General features: G+C 46.1%; 1 protein-coding gene across 1 annotated transcript in view; it reads right to left on the bottom strand.

Annotated features, from left to right (window-relative positions):
• Nucleotides 1-23,223, bottom strand: part of LOC115642159 (coiled-coil domain-containing protein 33-like) — a 291,133-nt gene that overhangs the window by 222,181 nt on the left and 45,729 nt on the right. The window contains exons 5-7 of the mRNA XM_030545599.1: nucleotides 20,540-20,641; nucleotides 16,106-16,197; nucleotides 13,275-13,395 (exon numbers count right to left, since the gene is read on the bottom strand). Coding sequence (XP_030401459.1) covers nucleotides 13,275-13,395; nucleotides 16,106-16,197; nucleotides 20,540-20,641 — 315 coding nt within the window. The remainder of the gene's footprint in view (nucleotides 1-13,274; nucleotides 13,396-16,105; nucleotides 16,198-20,539; nucleotides 20,642-23,223) is intronic.

Genomic DNA, 23,223 nt, shown 5'->3' with positions numbered 1-23,223 from the left:
TCAGCCCTACTGCTGCATTAACATAAGCTTTTGAATTTAACTAAGTGCAATAAATAAAATAGTAAAAGACAGATGAGATCCTTTGAGGAGCCCAATACACTTTACGAACAGTGAATAATCTAAGTTCCGTAGTGCCTACAGACTCAGATTCAGACTTCAAGGTCAGAAGGGACCATTGTGATCATCTAATCTGACCTCCTGCACAATGCAGGCCACAGAATCTCACCCACCAACTGCTGTAACAAACCCCTAACCTATGTCTGAGTTACTGAAGTCCTCAAATTGTGGTTTGAAGACCTCAAGCTGCAGAGAATCCTCCAGTAAGTGATCCATGCCCCATGCTGCAGAGGAAGGCAAAAAACCTCCAGGGCTTCTGCCAATCTGCCCTGGAGGAAAATTCCTTCCCGACCCGAAATATGGTGATCAGTTAAACCCTGAGCATGTGGGGAAGACTCACCAGCCCACACCCAGGAAAGAATTCTCTGTAGTAACTCAGATCCCATCCCATCTAACATCCCATCACAGACCACTGGGCATACTTACCTTCTAATAATCAAAGATCAGTTGCCAAATTAATTGCCAAAATTAGGCTATCCCATCATACCATCCCCTCCATAAACTTATCAAGCTTAGTCTTAAAACCAGATATGTCTTTTGCCCCCACTACTCCCCTTGGAAGGCTGTTCCAGAACTTCACTCCTCTAATGGTTAGAAACCTTCATCTAATTTCAAGTCTAAACTTCCTAGTGTCCAGTTTATATCCATTTGTTCTTGTGTCCACATTGGTACTAAGCTTAAATAATTCCTCTCCCTCCCTAATATTTGTCCCTCTGATATATTTATAAAGAGCAATCATATCCCCCCTCAACCTTCTTTTGGTTAGGCTAAACAAGCCAAGCTCTTTGAGTCTCCTTTCATAAAACAGGTTTTCCATTCCTCGGATCATCCTAGTAGCCCTTCTCTGAACCTGTTCCAGTTTGAATTCATCCTTCTTAAACATGGGAGACCAGAACTGCACACAGTATTCCAGATGTGGTCTTACCAGTGCCTTGTACTAACACCTCCTTATCTTTGCTGGAAATACCTTGCCTGATGCATCCTAAAACCGCATTAGCTTTTTTAACGGCCATATCACATTGGCGGCTCATAGTCATCCTGTGATGAACCAATACTCCAAGGTCCTTCTCCTCCTCTGTTACTTCCAACTGATGTGTCCCCAATTTATAACTAAAATTCTTGTTATTCCTCCCTAAATGCATGACCTTGAACTTTTCACTATTCAATTTCATCCTATTACTATTACTCCAGTTTATAAGGTCATCCAGATCTTACTGTATGATATCCCGATCCTTCTCTGTGTTAGCAATACCTCCCAGCTTTGTGTCATCCACAAACTTTATTAGCAAATTCCCACTTTTTGTGCCAAGGTCAGTAATAAAAAGATTGAATAAGATTGGTCCCAAAACCGATCCCTGAGGAACTCCTCTAGTAACCTCCTTCCAACCTGACAATTCACCGTCCAGTACAACACGTACTTTAACCAGTTCTTTATCCACCTTCATTTTCATATTGATCCCCATCTTTTCCAATTTAACTAATAATTTCCCATGTGGAACCGTATCAAATGCCTTACTGAAATTGAGGTAAATTAGATCCACTGCATTTCCTTTATCTAAAAAATCTGTTACCTTCTCAAAGAAGGAGATCAGGTTGGTTTGGCATGATCTACCTTTCATAAAACCATGTTGTGTTTTGTCCCAATTACCATTGACTTCAAAGTCCTTAACTACTTTTTCCTTTAAAATTTTTTCCAAGACCTTACATACTACAGATGTCAAACTAACAGGCCTATAGTTACTCGGATCACCTTTTTTCCCTTTCTTAAAAATAAGAACTGTGTTAGCAATTCTCCAGTCGTATGGTACAACCCCTGAGTTTACTGATTCATTAAAAATTCTTGCTAATAGACTTGCAATTTCATGTGCCAGTTCCTTTAATATTCTTGGATGAAGATGATCTGGGCCCTCTGATTTTGTCCCATTAAGCTGTTCAAGTTTGGCTTCTACCTCAGATGTGGTAATATCTACCTCCATAGCCTCATTCCCATTTGTCATCCTACCATTATCCCCAAGATCCTCATTAAAGACTGAGGCAAAGTATTTGTTTAGATATGGGGCCATGCCTAATAAATAACAAATAAATAACAGCAACAGGGCAGGGCTGATTTCCACATGGCATGTGGACTTGTCTTAGAGTAGAAAAACTTGCTCTTGTGATCTTCATTTTTTCCTGATCATAGAGACGCTGGCTGGGCCAGGACACCCGGAAGCAGAGTGCTTTTTCATAGTCCCAAAGATCTGGTTCAGGAAACGCTTTTTGTGACAACATGATTTGTGAAAGCTTGCTTAAGTGGGCAACATTGTTTATCCCTGAAGCCACTCGCTGTCACTCAAAATGGCATTGGTCCATCACCGCTAGCAGCCACTCTCCCTCTCTTCCTGGCCTGCATCAGGGATCATGCCAGCCCTCAAAAGGACAGCATTAACACAGGGTTCTCATCGTCAGGAAATTGTTGACAGCAGCCCTTCTTAATACCATTATTCCATTTCCAAACGCTCAGCCTGCCTCACACAGCGGGGACAATGTGAGACAATGCATATTGCACAATTGATGACAATGCACATCAGCCTTCTGCATGAATGAATATGCTCTCACAGAGTCCGGGAGCCTGGACGCTAACTGCCACGTGTCTCTCTCCCTAGGCTGGTTCTTATTTGCAACATGCTTGGCACACTTGAGTAACACACCTGTCTGTCGATATAAAGAATACAAATGCCATTTGGATTTTAAACAAATTATATTCTAATGGACCCATCAAGAGATGCACATTAAACATGTGATATTATTTACTGTAATCCCTCTTCTTCCTCAGCCGCTCCTCATATATATTCCTCTCTTCAATCATTGCCTCTAAATCTGCACTATAAGCTCACTGGGGTAGAGACTTTTTCTTTGTCTTGTAAAGCACCTACCCATAATTTAGGTGCTGTATAGATAAATAACTAATGAAAAGCATCAAATGTTACAAAGTATTTCCCCTGGTATTTAAAATGTACAGGTGGGGCACTGTGAGCAGATGCCATTCCCAAACACACTCCACACAGTAAATCCAAATGCTTCCCTGCCTGCAGTTTGGCTTTAATAACAAGCAAAAGAGGTATTAGACAACAAAGTTCAGCTTGACCCCTCCATCTCCTCAGGCCTGCTGCTCTTCGGGTTCCTCACTCAAGACTGCTCAGTCCACACCATAGGTCTTCTTTCCTCAGGGAGCCACTTCCAGCTGTCTCTAATCCAGGCAAGGTAATGTGCCACTTGTCTCAGGGAGACAGTCCACTTAACTCCTTTCCAGCAGGATCAACTCCTGCTGATGGAATGGAGTGTTTCAGGCACATGCTGCCAGCCTGTTACAGGCACAATACTGTTATTCAAATATAAGAGTATATTGGACCTGATTTTGCTGAGCAGCAGCAACTCTCATCACTTCCAGGGCTGGTTTTATGATGTGGACATGCTTGAGTTTTGATACCCCAAAATTCATCTCACTGGTGTCCTCTCCCTGCTCCAAACATGGCATGGAGAGATGAAAGGCTGCTGTGCTAGCTACCCCATGGTGCTGTCTCAAGCCTAGATATGCGACTCTGCACTTACAAAACAAGCAAGCAAGTCCACTCTTCATCCCTAATCCAGAGCTGACAGAATGGAGTGGCCATCCAACTGGCAGCCCTCCTGCAGCCTCCTCATGGGCAGGTGAAGGACTCCATCTGCACAATGCTTATCACCCCCCAGGCCCACTAAACCCACACTGGCACATCACAGCCAGCACACTGATTCAGGCAGACATCTTGTCACAATAGCAGCTTCTGCCAAGAACTGCCTGGAGAAATGCAACTAAGGGGTGGGGAAGTGCTCCTGCCTGCTGTCTAATGCTTTGGCTCTACCAGCACTGTGACATTGCACTCCATATGTTTTATGGAAATATGCTAATGAGTCTGAATATAATGTAACTGGATATGCTTTATGCAAGAGGTCTCTTGTAAGGTATCATTACAAAGCTTATAATCTACTGAGTGGGTTGATCCTATTTGTATGCATGTAGCATTCTTGTATCTGAAACTAGAAATATGAAGTACTACTCTGAGGTCCTATTGTAATTATGCAAACTGTGAGCCATTAATGGTGGCTTAGGACCTTGATGGCTCCCATTGACTAGGACAATTGGTTGTGAATGGGTTTATCTACCTGCAAGCCTTCCTGTGTACATGACATGGGTAATGAAGTATGAGGTCTTACAGTGACATGTGACTATGTCACATGATACTGGAATTCATCTTAAACCTGGTGCTTTTCCATTTAGAAGGAGGGGTGGGAACCCAGAGAGATGAAGGATTCCTGCCTTGTGCCAAAGCTATAAAAGGGGGTGGAACAGGACAAAGGGGATGCCAGACATGAAAAATCCCCTAGTTACCACCTGAGCTGGAACTAGTAAGGACTGTAACGGGGAAAGGATTGGGCCCAGATGAGGAAGATGTCTAGTCTGGGAAAGAAGCTTATTGGAACATCTCTAAGAGTGAGATTTACCTGTATTCAGTTTCTTAATGTATTAGGCTTATACTTGTGTGTTTTGTTTCATTTTGCTTGGTAACTTACTTTGTTCTGTCTGTTATTACTTGAAACCACCTAAATCCTACTTTTTATACTTAATAAAATCACTTTCGTTTATTAATTAAGCCAGAATAAGTGATTAATACCTGGGGGAGCAAACAGCTGTGCATATCTCTCTATCAGTGTTATAGAGGGCGGACAATTTATGAGTTTACCCTGTATAAGCTTTATACAGAGTAAAATAGATTTATTTGGGAGTTGGGTGTCTGGGTACTGGAGACAGGAATACTTGGTGAGCTGGTTTTGGGTAAGTCTGCAGCTTTGGGGGTGTGGTTCAGACCCTGAGTCTGTACTGCAGCAGGCTAGCATGTCTGGCTCAACAAGACAGGGTTCTGGAGTCCCAATTTGCCAAAGAAAATGGACCCAGAAGTAGTTTTAGCACATCAGGTGACAGTCCCAAGGGAGTCTGTGACCGAACCCGTCACAAGCACAACAGTTAACTCCTTGTGATAAGGAGATCTCAAGCAGAGCAGATCAAAAGCAGAGTTTCTGGCATAGGCAGAGAGTCACAGAGGTATCTAACGCCAAGGAGGTCATGTGTACAAAGCCTTCCACCTCCAACACTCTCCCTGTGAGTGTGATTGGCTCAGAATTCCCAGGCCAACAAAAACATTGTGATGGCTCCAGGAAAGCTGAGTAAATTGCAAGCTTGTTTATGCCAGAATTAGGTTGCAGTTAAACTAGGGAAAAGAGCCCCTGAAAGCAGATTTGAGTTTAAAAAGGAGAAACCCTCCAAACTCTGGACAGCCACAGAATTATTTCAGGGAAGTTCTAGCCTTTGTTGGACAGGAGGTCAGATGGTACCCAGCCTTATTACACAGGAGGGCCACATAAACCTAAGCACAGCCTTATGTGGGCCAAACAGATTCCTTATATTTTAATGAGATTTAAAGTCATCTGAATTGATTTTTATTTTATGTTCAGCTTGTTTTGTATGTATTTAAATAGGTTGTTTCTATGTACAGTATAGTGTGTTGAAGCAGACTACGGGCCTTAAGAAAATGCTCTGGTGGGCTGTGTACGGCCCGTGTGGCGTAGATTGTGCACCCCTGGACTAGATCACATTGTTCCTTTCTGGCCTTGGAATCTATGAATCCAACGGGAAGGTCTAAAACACACAAGCATAGGAATGGATAGAAACTCAGAGTTAAAGGAATTCCAGGATAACCTTAACTCTGCTCCCGGAAACCTGCCTCCTTATGCGCCAGCCACATAAGGAATACAAGTACTGCAGTGACTGTTGCTGACATTGCAGACTGGGGTACATTTCTGTTGATGGGAATTGGGTATCCAGTTTCCTTGGGTGCCTTTGAAAAGCCCAAATACCAGGGCTAATGACACCCACAGGTACAGGAAACCCAATCACCTATCATGAGGGGACTCTATTGGGTAGGTGTGATGGGGGCTGAATAGCTCTTTGCAGGAGGCTGTTTGGCCAGGAAAGAAGCATGCCCCGGGCAGTGATACATATAGAGCAGATGGGTGGTGCACAAACTAGTATGGGGCAGCATATAGCAGGGTGAGATATGGTTCCAATCACCCTCATTGAAGATGCATGGTGGGATGGCTGTATTATAACTAGGACCAGTGTGGGGATGTTGAGTGGAATGCCCATTTAGAAGGGCACCATAACACTTACACCCAGGATAAGGGAACTCAGCAAAGGTTGAAAAGAAAATGATCGACGTTTTCAGGTCAGAAAAGCTGAATTGAAGAGGTGACTCTGATAATAAAAAGTCACAAGCATTCCACCAAACAGGTATTCCTTGTCAGGAGTCAGGTTAGAGTTCAGGTTTTGAATCAACTTCCCCATCAATTCAGCAGAGGTACCTGTGCCCAGATGGAGAGAGTCCCCTGTCTTGCAGCAGTGTCATGGACCCATGGGCAGTTAGCAGGGTACTGGAGCAAGCCAGAAAGGGTTAACCATGAAACAAATGCTGCCTGAAGTCCCAAAAGCTGTGAGTAAAGAGGCATGTGTCAGCCTGCTGCCTGGCTAAAGATGAATCAGGAGCCTTTGTCTGAGGACACTAATGGGAAATGACAGGCGAGATGACATGCTGGGATGGCAGAATTATCAAATATTATTAGCTACCACATACATTCACACAGGTAAAGCCATTAACCTCTGCAACCGGAGTAACTGCCCTCCTCCTCCAGCCCCTCCTCAAGGCCCTTCAGAGTGCAGTGGATCTACAATGCATAGATTATTGCCATGGGGCTTGTGATGGAACTGATAGGATTTCTGCTCCCCTTAAAGAAGGAGATGAGATGCTGATGGTTGCACTGACCCTTATGTCCAGATCTGCCATGTAGGGGAGGGGAAGATGCTGTTTTTCTCCCCCCTGCCCCTGTCTGGAACCAAAACAGAAAGCGCCTTTGATGAATACGTTTCTGAAGGTCTAGGCACCCAATCTCAAGCTGGATGGCTTTTGACTGGCAGCCCTGCTCACGCACTGCACTGCAGCACTGAGACACTCCAAGAGCCGCTGGACCACCTATTCTCTTAACTCCACCTCTGCCATGGGAGGAGTTTATGAGCTGGCCCTGATGATCTGCAGAAAGAAATAGCATTTGGGGCTTATGCAGAGGAACACAGTCATTTTGCTGCACACTGGATCTTCACAAGCTGGGGAGAAGATGTGAAGCAGGAAAGGAGAGTCAGAGAGTTTCTCGTCAGACAAGGCCACAGCCAGGATCCCCTAGGCAAGAACAAAGGGTGTGCACTTTCCTACAGTAAAACGTAAGGCACCAACCAAGGATAAGAAAGAGTCTGCTGCAGGGGAGGGAGTCCCATGATGGCAAAGGGGAGATAAAGCTGGTCTCTGCAGCCCAGAGATGCTCTAGAGATGACCTTCAGCAATCATTGTGTATTCTTCTTCTGTCAGAAGTGGGTCAGAAGCAAGGCACAAGATCCACCCCCCTGCCCCCCCAAATTTCTGACTGTTTCTAATTCAGATCTGAACACTGTGGCTTGAGTCCCTCCTGTTTACTTTGCTAGAATAGGGCGGTGGCTATGGACAGTGTTAAGCTGTTCTCAAGGAAGCTGACTGCAGCTAGAGAAGACTAGGTTTTGCCGTCAGCTCAGAAGATGACAGGCTATTGTTTATACCATGATTCAGCAGGGAGGCGGAAGCACCTCAGTCTAAGAACTGAGTCTGCTGAAAGGTCTAAGTTACCAGAGGAACCGTACTCAAATCTGGAGCCAGGAAATGCATTACAGTCCTAAGGCACAGGCCAAGAACATCAAAGGGCTTGCTGAGGTTCCCTAGCTAGGCTGAAGTTCAAGCACCTGGCTGGTGGGATCAGGCAGCAGTGCATGAGCTGAAGCAGTGTGAAGCTGGGCCAGCATGTACCAAAGAGAAGGCTCTGCCAAAGCTACCACAAAGAGACAGTGGTTAGGGGCACAGCCTGGAATGAGATGTAGAATAGAGGTATCATTCCAATCACAACAGAAAGGGGGCTGGCACCCCAGAGCCTAGCCCCAAGTGAAATGAGTTTGACAGGTTTCACTCAGGCTCCTGTCAGTGGATATCCCAAAGATACCCACCCAGTTGGCAATGACTGTCTGCTCAGGAGATGTGGCTGTTACTCATGGGAGAGCTGTATGGGCATCATTTCAGACTTAGCCTTGATTAGTGCCCTAGTAAACTGCCAAGCAAAATGCCACCTACATGAGCTCTCATTGCATGCGTATTTACAGCCTTGTGCTTTAACTCATGCCCTGCTTGGGCACTCAGGTGATGGAAAGTTATACAAAGTCTGATTAAAGGAAAAGAGGGGGGGGAATTCCCTTTGTGGGAGGGTCCCAGAGCCCAGGCCATAGCCTGAGCCTGAACAATGACACTGCACTTTTATAGCTCCACGAGCTCAAACCAGCTGACATGGACATGGACCAGCCATGAGTGTTTCATTGCAGTGTAGACAGACCCTAACTCCACTTCCTCCATGAGAAAAAAGAATTCTGTGACTCCATCCCCTTGGGAGGATCTCATGGTGGAAGAGAGACAGCCAGCAAGAGCCAGACCTCCAGCTGGGAACAAAGCTGCCTTGTGTAGCGCTGGAGAAAGGTCATCCTGGTTTGGGAGGATTGCGAGATTTCAAAATTGGGTTTTGTTCCCATTTGGAACAAACATAAAACATTCAAAATTCTCTGTGAGACAGCTCCCCAGAGCCCTGACAGACCACAGGGGTAATGGGGGGTGGGAGAGAGCTGGAGAGTGTGGGAGCCAGGCAAGAAGTGAGGAACCTGGGAGCCCTGGCTCTTGGGCCATTTACCTGGTGAGCTGCTCCAGAGCCAGGGACCCTGGAAGCCCAGGCCAGCTGTTGCAGGAAAGCAGGCTGATATCCATCAGAAGCTTGGCTGATTTCTCTCAGAATCCCACTGAATTTAGCCTATTCCTCTGGAACATTTCCATTTTGATGAATCAGCAGATTCCAATGGAGAAAATGTTTCATCAAAATGTTTTGACCAGTTCTAGGCTTAAGCTTTATCTAAAGGTCCTACGTGATGAGTCACAGCTGGTGAACCAATCTATCTAGGTACTATAGGGCTTTCATCATTGTAGGATCTGAGCACTTCACACCCATTATTATCCTCATAGCCCTCCTGTGAGGAGGGAAGGATTATCTCTGTCTCAGAGGTGGGAAACTGAGGTATAGGGCAGAGTAAGGCCTTGCCCAAGGTCACAGAGCAGGTTGGTGATAGAACCACTACTGCTATCAGTGAATGGAGTTACTTCTTTTGCTCAGGTGTTGGCCCATGGGATCCAGGGGGGCGAAGAAAGGCATTATAAGCCTAACTCCTACAGTGGTTTTCAAACTTTTTTTTTTGTGGACCACTTGAAAATTGCTGAGAGTCTCAGCAGACCACTTAATGATCTTTCCAAATGTTGTTTGTACCATTAGCTAACTATTGTAAAGCGCTTTGGATAAAAGTGCTATATTAAAAAAAAAACCTTAAGAACTAACTTTTTTGTTCGATAGATAGAAGCACACAACTCATATTTTAATATCAGTAGTCTTACCTTTCTAATGCTACCTTTCTAAGTCTTACCTTTCTAACCTGTCATGGCAGCCCTGGAGCTGGGAAGGAGGGGGGTCTCTCTCTCCCCCACTGCAGCAGCCTCCATGCTGGGGCTGGGAAGGAGGAGGGTCTCTCCCTCGCCACACCAGCCACAGAGCTAAGGCTGGGAAGGAGGGCTGTCTCTCCTTGCAGCCACAACCCTGGAGATGGGGAAAGTCATCTCTTTCTCTGGCCAGCGCAGCCCTGCATGTCCCAAATTCCCCTGACCCCCTCTTTTCACCCCACTACCCCCTCCCACCTGCAATCTATTCCTCCCAAGGCTACCACCTCACCTTATATGTGCATTTTCTCTAGGGTCCAGGCACCTAATTAGTGGAGCCACACCTGCATGGCTACACTAATTCAGTCGGTGGCCTTCATTCTCTTGTTTGCAGCCACCCAGTAATGCACCTTAGAGGGAACTATCTGCGGACCACCTGAATGGAGCTCACAGACCACCATTTGAGAACCTCTGTCCTAGAATAACCTGACTGGTGTGAATACTTGTGGTTACCCATTCATAATCCCCTATCGAGACAGATTCTTGCCCCTGTTCTGACCCTTTGCATTGCTGAGTAGAAGGAAGCCATAACGGCTTTCTCCTCTAAGACAGGCCCCAGTGAGCAAAGTTTGCTAGAAGGGAGAAAGGCTGAGGGGGATGAGAGACAAAAGCCAGTTTCAAGGTTCTAGGGAGGTCTTCCGGGAAACAGCAGAGTGAAGACAAGAGGAAGGTTTGAAGAGAAGCAAAGGCAGGAAGGGAGTTAGTCCAGCAGGAAATGGTTGAATTGAATCATTTATGCTATTGTATTTGGGCACCCCTGTCTTTTGGTAGCCACTGGAACCACCCACCACTGAATGCCAGTCAGTACTTCCATCATCAGCCACCTTCTACAGAGACTTACAGAACTTGAGACTTGAGCATTAGCCCAAGGGAGACCCATCAGTTCACACCTAGAGGATATTTATTGATTTATACAAATCTGAAGAAAATAATTTTTGACTGCCTCTTGAATCTAGAAAGGGAAAGAAGAGACACTGCTCTGGCTGGGGAGTTTTGTTTGCTCCTCCATCTACACCAGACTTATCCCCTTAAAACTGCCCACCTTCTATTTCTATCTTCTCCCCTCTGGCTCCCATTTCCATTGTATCTGATCACCTGCCAACACCCTGTGAAGTACGCTAGTGCTAGTATCCCCATTTTGCAGATATGGTATTGAGACACAGAGAAACTCAGGCCCAGATCCTCAACGTTAGGCATCTGAGGATCTGGGCCTGAGTGACTTTCTGAGGTCACACAGGGAGCCAGTGCAGAGCAAGGAACTGAATACAGATCTCCCGTTTACCAGACCATGCTTCCTCCTTCTGCCTGAGCTGGACCTATTCTCTGGATAAACAGAGGCCATCAGTCTCCAGGGCTCCAAAACCAGCCCCTTTCACCAGCAAGAAATTGATTTTTCCACAGAATTTAAGTAAATTTTAATGAATGAAATGCATTAGTGATTTTTTTGGATAGCCCATAGCCTAGTGGGTATTTAGCATGTCGTTGGTTCCCCTATGTTTTATTTATATTCTCCCTGAATGTGTTGATACGGTGTGCCTTAGAACATGCTGAGAAGTAAATACAAAGAAAATTCAATAAGAAAGAAAGACGTTGCCATCTGCGTGTTGTAATACATGTGGTATCTGTTCTTTAGAACATTCTCAGCCATGTTTAAAATATTAGCTCTTCATGTCATAATGTTGCTGGATGCATGTTTTCCATACATGACCCTAGGTTAACTCCTTAAGTCCCATTGCCATACAGGCTTTAGATGTGAGTCTTAATACATTGCTGACAGACTCTAAAGAGGTGTAGGATCATGCAGGAGCAGTTTGATTGCTGCATATCAAATATCCGGTGGGTAACTTAGCATATGTCTATACAGCAACGAGGATCCCACAACAGCAAATCTCAAACCCAGGTCTACTGACTGGGCTTAATTACTGTACTAAAAATAGCTTTGGAGGGGTTTGGGCTTGGGCTGGATCTTGGGCTCTGAAGCCTAACCCCCTGCCCTTGGCTTCACAGCCCAAGCACAAACATCCACAAAGCTATTTTTAGTGCAAGCCCTGTGAATCTGAGTCTGTAGACATGAACTCTGAGGCTCATTGCTAGGGGATCCTGCTTGCTGTATAGATGTACCATGAGTGGTTAGTTCTGCAACATCTCTTCAGGGCAGGTCCAGGTGTATTGGACTCCTGGGCACAGCAGTTCCCATTGGGTCATGCCTATGTCCATGGTCAGAGCTTGGCACAAAAATGTCCCAACATCCATGACTAAAGCCCTGTCTCACTGGTGTTCTCATAGAAACCAAAGACAGGTACCACCCATTCCCCTGATGAAATATTCCAATCCAAAAAGAAACATTTCCTTGGCACCAGCTAGGAGTAAGGATTACATTTGTGTACCTCACCGAGGTGTGCTGGGCGCTGTACAGAACGACAAGCTCCTTGCCTGATAGCTTATGCTCTAATTTTAGACATGATCAGTGGGGTAACAGGCTCTCAGGGGAGGATCAGGGTGGGAAGAAGAAGAAGAAGAAGAAGAAGAAGAAGAAGAAGAAGAAGGACAACAGTGACAAGATCATGTGGTTACTCAGTGCAGGCAAGTGCCTCCCATGGTGCTCAGTAATGAGCCACTGGTAAGAAAGGCAATATTGGAACTGTAAGCAGATTTGCTGACAATTTCCCTCCACAAACAGGTTTTTTAGCAGCAGAAATCATCATGTATTTTCCTTGGCTTGAATCTGTGAAGCCTTGTGCAAAAGCCACCTTTCGCATGTGAAACTTGCTTTAGATGAAATTCATCCCGGTGCAGACAGCCAAAATGCATGGGGCTGGACTCCTACTTAGGCATCATAATAAGGGCCACACTTTCCACCACTGCTTAGTCCCCAGTAGTACCCACTGTGATGCTGATGAGCAGATTGTCTAAAGCGTTCAGCAGATGGACCCAAAGAGTGAGATCTGCCTAAAATCTGGCCATGTACTTTTGGTGGCCAAAACTCACCAGCTGGAAACTAATAATAATTTGGGAAAGGGGAAGGAAGATACAGACGAAAGTTCTGGTTTTCTTTCTTGTATGATTAATGCTGTTAAATAGATGTATTTAGACATTTGGCAAGGAGGGCTGCAATACATATACATACCCACCAGCCAGGCCTTGATTCCAGCTCCTGCCAGACAAGGCTCAGTCAAGGGGAGATGCAGAAATTAGGTTGCAGTGCAGTAAAAAGGCTGGGGACAAAAGGAGACAAGGAAAAAGAGGGGAACAAATGCTTTACTAGCACTGATTCCATTTCTAATCTCCAAGCAGCACTACCTTTGGCACCAGCTCCGTGCAGCATCCTCGAGGTGAGGCAATCCATGTCATATATTAGTGCTGCAGCACATGGCTCCCTCCTCCATTCTGGCAGGAGCAGGAATGCTTAAAGACACATTGCCTCCCTACCTGGGGATATCCTTGGTTGGAGACTCGGGGAACATCGAACGCCACCATGGAGGGGTCTGGAAACATGACGGTGGTTAAATCAACCGCAGGAGAGGCAGAGGGCCGCATCTTCATGGCTTTTCTGTGATGGGAGGGAGAGTGGTCAGGTATTCTGCGAGACATTTAAAGATAGTAGGTGACTGCTCTGTATCCCTCTGTTTATCCACAAAGAATGGACATGTACTAGTGGACTCTGCTACACTCTGGCACATAATATTTGAGGTGTGCCCAGTTTAGAAGTGAGTTAGTGCTTTCTTGGCAGGGTGTTACTTGTGAATGGAGTGCATGTAACATGCAGATTGTGGAAAGGCAATAAGATGTAAAGCCTTCGCAGATATTTTCATAGTCAAAATCAGGGGCGGCAGGTTATATGGGCTCAAGGTGCTCAAGCACCAGGAATATTCAAGGCTGGGGGCTGTGCTCCATCATTATTTGGAGCTGGGTTTCTCCCCTGGCCCTGCCAGGAGCAGGCCCTGCCCCCCCGGGAGCATCGTCCCCCCGGCCTGGAAAAAAAACTCCCCCCCCCCCAAAAAAAAAAAAAAACGCAAAATGAAAAACAGCCGCTGCCTCTCTCCCTTGCTTGTGCTGTCTGCTGCCTAAGGCTATAGAGATCAGCGGCTGGCAGCCTCTTGGAGCACTGGGGGAGGGGAAGAGGCACATATGTGCTTGGGAGCTCTCTCTCCTACCCCCCAGCACCCACCTGGAGGAGAAACCAAAGGGACTTCCGGCCAGGAGATGGACATCTGGGGTGGACCTCACTCACCTGAGCAGCTCTGAGGCTTTGGTGAGGTTTGACTCTGTGATCCACCCCCTCCCCCTGCAGCCCCCACTCCTGCCTAATGTTGGGCAAGAGGCAGCCCCCTCCAGTGAGACAAGGGTGAGGGGCAGCAGGGGAGGAAAGAAGCCACATGTGACAGCAGTCTGCCCCCCCGCTCCCACCCTGCAGTCCCCACTCCTGCCCCATGCTAGGCAAGGGGCAGTCCCATCCCCCATCCTCAGTGAGGCTATGGTGAAGGGCAGCAGCAGGGGAGGCCACACATGATGGCAAACTCCTCCCCCCCCAGTACCCACCATAGGGGAGGCGAGTGGGCTTTCCGGACCTGAGAGAATCCTAGGAGCATGTGCAGTGACGGTGGGGCAGAGTGAGTGTGCTGCGGGGGTGGGGGTGGGGAAGGGAGGAGAGGAGGGGTCCCTCCCCTGGAGCTTGTTGCTGCCAGTAAGGGTGGGGGGGGGAAGAGTCCTCTCTGGCCCTAACCCTGGGGCAGCCTGTCTGCATCCCAAGTTCCTTATCCCCAGCCCTGCCCCACCCCAGATCCTGCGCCCCCAGCACCCCAACTCTGAGCACCCTCCTGCATTGTGAACCCCTCATCCCCAGCCCCACCCCAGAGCCCTCATTTGAGGGGAAGAATGTGCAACTTAAATTTGGTGGTCAGTTTGGAGTATCGTGTTTAGCACAATACTTGATTATTTTCCACCCTTTAAAGTATATAACTAGTCATATACAGGTGTTACAAAGTGGGAATGTTCTTAATGTTGTCTCTGAATACTGTGTAGGTTCCTCAGTTTCCCCTATGTATTTCTCAAGGATCAAGATGGCGGAATAAGGGGGTGTGATTGTTGTAGAGCCCTAGAGTGCCAGTGTGATGCCATCTGCACAGAGAATGGCTGAAATCTTGTCTCCGAGCAACTGATGGCCTGGGCCGCTCTCCTACAAGGTGCGAACTGAAAGTGTTAGAGAACAAAGATCAGGTGGCCTCCTAATGCCTGGAAAAGAGACAAAGGCCAGAGGAGAGAGAGTGTCAGTGCCTGTGCGGACTTCCGGGAAGCACATGGTGTGGAAGGGTATGCTGGGATGCTTTGGAACTACTCCATACAGAGCCACTCAGGACTCTGGGGGAGCCTTCTCTCTGAGCATACTGTCTCCAGTGCAAGAAGAGTACACCTTCCTGGGTCTGACCTCAGAGCATTCAGCATGCCCTTCCACACCATACGCTTTCCTCAGTGAGTCTGCCCAGGCAGGTCCTGGGGCAACCAGAGGGCCCTGCACCCCAACTCCGCAGTCAGATGTGACTCTCAGCCAGCTGGTAAAAAAACAGAAGGTTTATTAGGTGACAGGAACAGTCTAAAACAGAGCTTGTAGGTACAGAAAACAGGACCCCTCAGTCAGGTCCATCTTGGAGGGTAGGGAGCCTAGACCCAAGTTCTGAGCCTCTCCCCATTTCCCCAGCCAGCTCCAAACTAACACTCCGTCCTCTGGCCTTTGTCTCTCTTCTGGACAAGGAGGCCACCTGACCTCTTTGTCTCCAACACCTTCAGTTGGTACCTTGCAGGGGAAACTGAGGGACCCACACAGTATTCAGAGAAAACATTAAGAACATTCCCACTTTGTCACAACAGGTGCAACAAAAAAAAAAAAAGATACCGTATATTGAAAGGGGCAAGTGCTGCTTCTGACTTTCCACTTTTAATTGACCCTTGTAATCTTGTGGTGCTGACATGTTATAGCTTCATTTTATATCAGCTTACAGGTCAGGAGTGGGGGATGTGGGGGGACACCACCATTTTGGGCACCACCAAAAATTATACAAACCTGCCGCCTTGATCAAAATAGAACTGTGCTTTAAAATCCTGCTGCTTCCATTCAAACCCTGGCTACCCCCAGTAGAGTGTGTACAATACATATCCTGACACTTCCAGCACACCTCTGAAATATGTTCTTGCGCCCATGCTAGCAGCTGCTCAGCCTCTTTATTCCTGTATGACTGGCAGGGTGCCCCTTGTCCCCTACTCGCCTGTATGCATTAAAGTTGTTCACCACTCTGGCAATGGCTATGATAGGACCTTGGGAATCGGCTAGAGGATTCTTCATTCCCTGGAGGAAAACCTAAAAGCCAAGGAAAGAGCAAGGTTAATACCAAGCAACAGTGAGTGGGCATGGCACCATCTTGGCAGAGGAATGAGGGTGCAGCCTAGGAACACAATAATGCAGCCAGCCTAGCACAGAGGAACAGACTGATCCTGCCACCTCTCAAAGGGAACAAAGCTCAGCCAGCTCTTGGGAATCGTGAATTGTGCTACATCATGCTCAACAAGGTGGGGCTGGAGAAAGCTTTTTTTGGCAGGTATAAACTGAAATCAATTTGAGAATAGCTTGTTAGATTCCCACTGGCAGCTCTGAGCTGTTGTCTTTTTCCAAGTCCCTCTGCCCATCTCTTTCCTAGCTGAGTGCACAGTGAAGTGATACAGATAGTGTTGTGACATCATGAGCACTTTCATGGCAAGAGGCTATCCTGTCCCGATTTCAGAATTATGAAATCACTGGCTTGCAGTGCATCAGCATTGCTGCATGCAGAGCCCAGTACTGGAACAGCGGGGGGTGCTACAGGCCAGGATGGGCATACATGGGCTGAGCTGGACAGGAATGTAACAGCAGGGCTGGGTTGAGGGGCACAGGCAGAGTAGTGGGTGGGAAGCCTGCCCAGCACTTGCCCATGCTCTACATGGCTCTTATAATGGCACATCACTTTCATGAGCACCCAGTTCAGCCAGCAACTCAGCTGCTGGCTGCCATGCCCTGGCAACTCCCTGCAGGCATCTTCCTACAATGTCTGCAGAGCAAACTGAGGAGCAGACTGAGGACAAGGTGCATTGTACTAATAACAGCCCCACCCCAGGGGATGAAATAACCCCACACTGAACCATTCAGGCTTGGGCTCAGGTGTACTCTATCCGCTCCCTACTGCCCTCAGGGCAGCCAGAAATGTTCTGCTCTGTCAAAACTTGCCAGAGAACGAAGAACCTGAAACTGAGGGCCTGCTCACAAGCCTCCGTCAAGAGCAGAAAGACTCAGAAGGCATCAGGGGCAAGGAAATAGATTTGGAGACATATGAGCACTCGTGAAAAATAGTCCCACTGTAGGGTTCTAGAGCACAGTTGATAAAAATCTATATAGAATAGATCAGGTGAATTTGAAAAGCAGATAGTCAAACACTCAAAAACAGCAATTTTTTTTAAATACATCAGAAGCAGAAAGCCTACTAAACAATCGATCAGTGAGGCCACTGGATGATCAAGGTGCTAAAGGAGCACACAAGGAAGACAAGGCTGTTGCAAAAAAATTAATTTAGCTTCTCTGCAGTGAAGACTGATGCAGAGGAGCTGAGGGAGATTCCCACACCTGAGCCATTCTTTTTATAGAATCACAGAAGATTAGGGTTGGAAGAGACCTCAGGAGGTCATCTAATCCAACCTCCCACTCAAAGCAGGACCAACCCCAACTAAATCATCCCAGTCAGGGCTTTGTCAGGCTGGGCCTTAAAAACCTCTCGGGATGGAGGTTCCACCACCTCCCTAGGTATTGCAGTGCTTCACCACCCTCCTAGTGAAATAGTTTTTCTGAATATCCAACCTGCACCTCCCCCACTGCAACTTGAGACCATTGCTTCTTTTGTTTAGGTGACAAATCTGAGGAACTATCCCAGAGGGCAAAGAGTCCTGTAGCACCTTATAAACTAACAGACGTATTGGAGCATGAGCTTTTGTGGGTGAATACCCACTTTGTCGGATGCAGAGTGAGGTGTCATTAGATGAGGTTTTCTAACAAACTGATAAATTAAATGGTAATAAGTAACCAGGACGACATGGCATTCATCCAAGAGTTCTGAAGGAACTCAAATATGAAACAGTGGAACTACTAACTGTGATATGTAACCTATCATTTAAATCAGCTTCTATATCACATGACTGAAGAGAAGCTAATGTGACAATTTTTTAAAAGGGCTCCAAAGAGGATCTTGGAAAAATTACAGGTTGCTAAGCCTGACTTCTGTACCAGGCAAACTACTTGAAACTATAGTAAAGAACAGAATTATCAGATACATAGATGAACATAATTTGTTGGGGTAAGTCAATATGGCTTTTGTAAAGGGAAATCATACTTCACTATCCATTAGAATTCTTTGAAGGTGTCAAAAAACATGTGGACAAGGGTGATCCAGGGGATATAGTGTACTTGGACTTTCAGAAAGCTTTGACCAGGTCCCTCAAAGACTCTTAAGTAAAGTATGTAGTCATCAGCTAAGAGGTTCTCTCATGGATCAGTAACTGGTTAAAAGATAGGAATCGAAGGGTAAGAATAAATGGTCAGTTTTCACAGACTGAAGTAGATAAGGAGTGAAGTAAATAGTGCAGTCCTCAAGGGATCTGTACTGGGACCAGTGCTGTTCAACATATTGATTAATGATCTGGGGGAAAAAGGGTAAACAACGAGGTGGCAAAATGTGCAGATGATGCAAGATTATTCAAGATAGTCAAATCCAAAGCAGACTGAAGAATTACAAAGGGAGCTCACAAAACTGGGTGACTGGGCAACAAAATGGCAGATGAAATTCAAAGTCGATAAATGCAAAGTAATTTGTGTTGCAAAAAATTCCAACTATACATAAAAATGAGGGGATTTAAATTAGATATTACGACTCAAGAAAGCTATATTGGAGTCTTTGTGGATAGTTCTCTGAAAACTTTCATTCAATTTTCAGCAGCAGTCAAAAAAGCTAAGAGAATGTTAGGAACGATTAGGAAAGGGATAGACAGAAAATATCATAATGCCCTATATAAATCCAAGGTATACTCACACCTTGAATACTTCGTACAGTTCTGGTCATCCCATCTCAAAAAGATATTAGAATTGGAAAAGGTTTATAGAAGGGCAACAAAAATGATTAATGGTATGAAACAGCTTCCGTACGAGATATTTAAAAGACTGAAATTTTTCAGCTTGGAAAAGAGACAACTAAGGGGGAACATGATACAGGTCTATAAAAATCACAAATGGGGTATAGAAAATGAATAAGGAAATCTTATTTATTCCTTCACATAAAAGAACCAGGGGTCACCCAATGAAATTAATAGGCAGCAGGTTTTATACAAACAGAAGGAAGTACTTCACACAACACAGTCAACCTGTGGAACTCATTGCCAGCAGATGTTGTGAAGGCCAAAACTATAATGGGTTTCAAAAAATAATTAGATCAGTTCCTGGAGGATCGGTCCATCAATGGCTATTAGCGAAATGGTCAGGGATGCAACCCCATGCTCTGAGTGTCCCTAAACTCAGACTGCCAGAAGCTGGGAGTGGACGACAAGGGATGGATCACTTAACTGCCTGTTCTGTTCATTCCCTCTGGGCATCCTGGCATTGGCCACTGTTGGAAGACAGGATACTGGGCTAGATGGACCATTGCTTTGTCCTTTATGGCTGTTCTTGTTTTTGAGGGTGGAAGTGTGTTCCAGTGATTAGGGCATTAGCCTAGTGCTTAGGAAACCTGTGCTCAATTTCTTCACCTTTAACACTGTCAAAGGATGTGATTTCCAAATGGGCCATTGGGGAATACCCATGCTTCCTTTGGTAAGGCTTAAAGGGCTCCAATAAAATAAGCATCAAACCTAATCTTTGACCAAAAACTCAAACTGAACTAAACTCAACATTAGGAAAACTTCAGTTAACTCCTTAAAAATGTCTTTTACTTATGTTATGTGCCTCTTATCTTCCAAGCTCTGGACAGGACCAGAGACACCAATACAGAATTCTATTTTATAGGTTTTTATACCACCCACATCACTGTAGCATCTGAGCACCTTGTATTAAGTGACATGACTCACATCTGTCATGTGTCCTTTACTCTCCCCAATCCTTTCCCCAAGGGGAGAACTGTGTGTGCAGAGGAGTGTTTTGTTTTGGTAGGGTTTTTATATTGGGACATGCCACTCGGTGTTTATACCAGAGCAGGCAAGAATTAAGATGTGCACTTGGTCCTTGAAGAGCAAGGTGGTGAGGTTTGTGCTGGTCCTTAGAAAGGCCTGTGCGCCAGGTATTTCTAGCTCAGCTGGAGAAAGGAAGAATGGTGATATCTATGCTGAAGGCCACCTACTAACTGCAGCCAACTCTCCCTGTGAAATATCGGTCCCTCGGGAGGGCTCCCCTGTGTTTATCCACTGTGTTATATTAGCTAGAAAGTCAGTCATACCTGTGGTGATTATTAACAGGTCTCATTAAAGATCAGATAGTTTGGAGAGAACTTAGATTTTAGGCATTCAGCTAAACCATACCTTATGAAGGTCGCTCATTGCTACTAACACACAGACACCTTGCTCCTATTGTGGGCCATGCCAGCATCCCCTCCTCAGCACCAGCCATCCCTCTCCTCTGTTCCTGGCACAGACCTTACCTCCAAGCCAGTGTAATTCATTCCAACATAACGCGGGATGAGGCTGCCTTTACGAACAACTGTAGCATACAGACTTGTCCCCAAGGGGTCCTTCTTCCTCGGCTGTTTGAGGAAGAGACAAAACCACAGGATGGACTGAGTGCCAGACTATATACACAACACTTCTTGTTTTATAAACAGTCTGGGCTGCGGTGTGGTGGCACACAGCTGCCGTAACTGACAATAAAGCAGCAAGTGATAATTAAAACTCACTGTCCCTGGAGCCTTTCCAATAAGATCAATATAATAAATCATTCTGCTTTTGCATTTAAATGTTTAATAATCAGCATACACAATGGCTACTGACTTCCTGCTCCTTCTTGGGGTGGCGGAAAGTGGGGGGAAGGGGATGGAGAAGAGGAAACATACTTGTATTAGCTGAGAGGGGTGTCAATTTTTGGCTGGGGTAAAGTGAGTTTGTCAGGCCTCAGTTCCACCTAGAACTACCTGTGCAATTTACTTAATTGGGACCTTCCTGCCAGTTGTTCAAACAATAAAGCATGGCACCCACATTATTCTGTGTTGTATTTTTCTGCGAGTCTGCAATGGGTCTGAAAACAGGAACAAGGCTCATTTGAGAGGAAAACAGGATGGCCGTGTAAATATCTGATATTTCAGAGGATGCAACTTTAACTCACACAAAATAGCTGAACAGCACTTGTGCCAGGTTGGTCTTTCTGGAGCTGGGCACCTCGTGGTTAGGGTGTAGGACAAGTGCAGTCCATATGAGTGCCAGCCCCAGTTCTGATACTAACTATGTGACCTTAGGCAAGGTTATTTACTGTAATAGCTCTGCTGTATATGTGCCCAGAGATATCTGGCATGCTAGTTGCTGTGTGGCCCTAACAACCTTGTAGTACACAAGGCATTCACAAATGATCCCAGAAGTGCACAGGCAACATCACCATCATGTATATTAGTCCCGCTCTGAGTAAGACTAACCATGATGTGGCCTCTCTCTATGTCAGTCCCCATCATTACAGCACCAGCGTGAACAAAGAGATCGCTGGCATAACAGCTCCAGTGATGCAAACAGTTCTCTCACTGCTGCAATAAGTAATCTTTGTTAGCCCAGTTACTGCTATCCTCACATGCTCAGTCCCTTAATTGCCCCATTCTCACAATAATCTAGCAACCCTCCTTATCCTTATTCGTGTACCTTCCCTGGGAATTCTAACTGTATGCCCTCAACATCTCTGGTCGAAAAACAAATGCCCAGCAGGAAAGCACAGAAATTTGCCAAGGTACAGAAGTTGTTACCTTTATTTCAGCCCTTGAAATTTCTAAGGATGGATGTGCTACTGATGTAGCTATTAACCCGAGTTTGATTTTCATTCTAGTGGATGCTAGGCACTGTGGAAATCCCAGAGCAGGCCTGGGGCATGTTGAAACATTCTAAAGATTCTGACAAACTTGAGATCCAGGAAGAGAGAGAAAGGTCTTCTTGGCTATGCTAAGGGGAACAACAAGGACTCAGATCAAGTGTTCCAGTTCGAGGAGGAGGAAAACAAGGTCCCCTTTTGTCCCTGGAAAATACTAGCCTGACTGCCCTTGATTGAGTACATGAATAACCCTACTTTGATACTGCAGCTGGTATGTGTGTGCGCGCATGTGCAAAAAGGACATCAAAAGAAAAGGTCTCAACATAATGTGCAGATCAGTCATGCTGTTCTTTAATAGCTATACAACAATTTACTCCTCCCTAAACTCCACCATAACTAATACAGGTCATTAATAAATCATGAGAAAAACCAATGCAGCAAACCATTCCCTATGTAATCTCACCACCGCAAAGCACATAAAGGCACCTCCTGGCAGCACCTGCTAATAGTTATTACTCCATCAATATGCCCACTCTATTTCATGACAGCAAAGTCAGTCATTATGCAAATTAGGAGAGTGGCATATGGAATAATGGTCACTTTTCACACAGACAGAGAAACTCACTAACACAGCAATAAACAGTTCCTATTGCTGTTCAGTGGGCAACAAGTCCCACTCCACCACTCTTGAAAAATTCAGAGCTTTTAAAAATGCTCCAGTCATGCACTTTGTGTGGCCACTCTAAGCATGGGTCCTTCACCCTGCCCCCTTCTCCCCTCTGTGGAGGAGCTCTGACCTTGCTCCCATGGGTCCTGCACTTCTAGGCAGTTTATGCTAGCCTCAGTAGCTCACTGTGACCCTCCATGTAGCCTCTCTCTCTAGGGCCAGGGTTAGTCTACTGAGCCCTTTTAATCATAGGCCAGCAAGGAGGTTGGTGAGAGAACTCCCACAGTCTCTGTTGTCCCTGGGAGACTATTTCAGAACAGTTTAGCCTCCTGTCCTGACAGGGGCCTGACTTCCCCTCCCAGGAGATAGTCCTGTAGTGGTGGGTTGGGGGAACCTGGGCCCACCCTCTACTCCAGGTTCCAGCCCAGGGACCCTAATGGTAGCAGCTGTTGGCAGCCAACCTTCCACTGCTACATTTCCCTGGGCCACTTCCCCACAGCTCTCCTGCTTCTCCCTTACCTTAGGGCTCCCTTAACAATGGTTTGAGGATGTCTTCATCAATCAGCCCTTCAGCTGCACTTCCTGGCTCTCCTCTGCCTGACTGGAGTGAGCCCTTTTACAGTATCAGCAGGGCCTTAATTAGAGTCAGGTGGTCA

This window comes from Gopherus evgoodei, unplaced genomic scaffold (genome assembly GCF_007399415.2).
Source record: "Gopherus evgoodei ecotype Sinaloan lineage unplaced genomic scaffold, rGopEvg1_v1.p scaffold_38_arrow_ctg1, whole genome shotgun sequence".
Taxonomy (NCBI): Eukaryota; Metazoa; Chordata; order Testudines; family Testudinidae; genus Gopherus; species Gopherus evgoodei.
The sequence above is the reverse complement of the archived record's forward strand: the minus strand, read 5'-3'. Positions and strand labels throughout refer to the sequence as shown.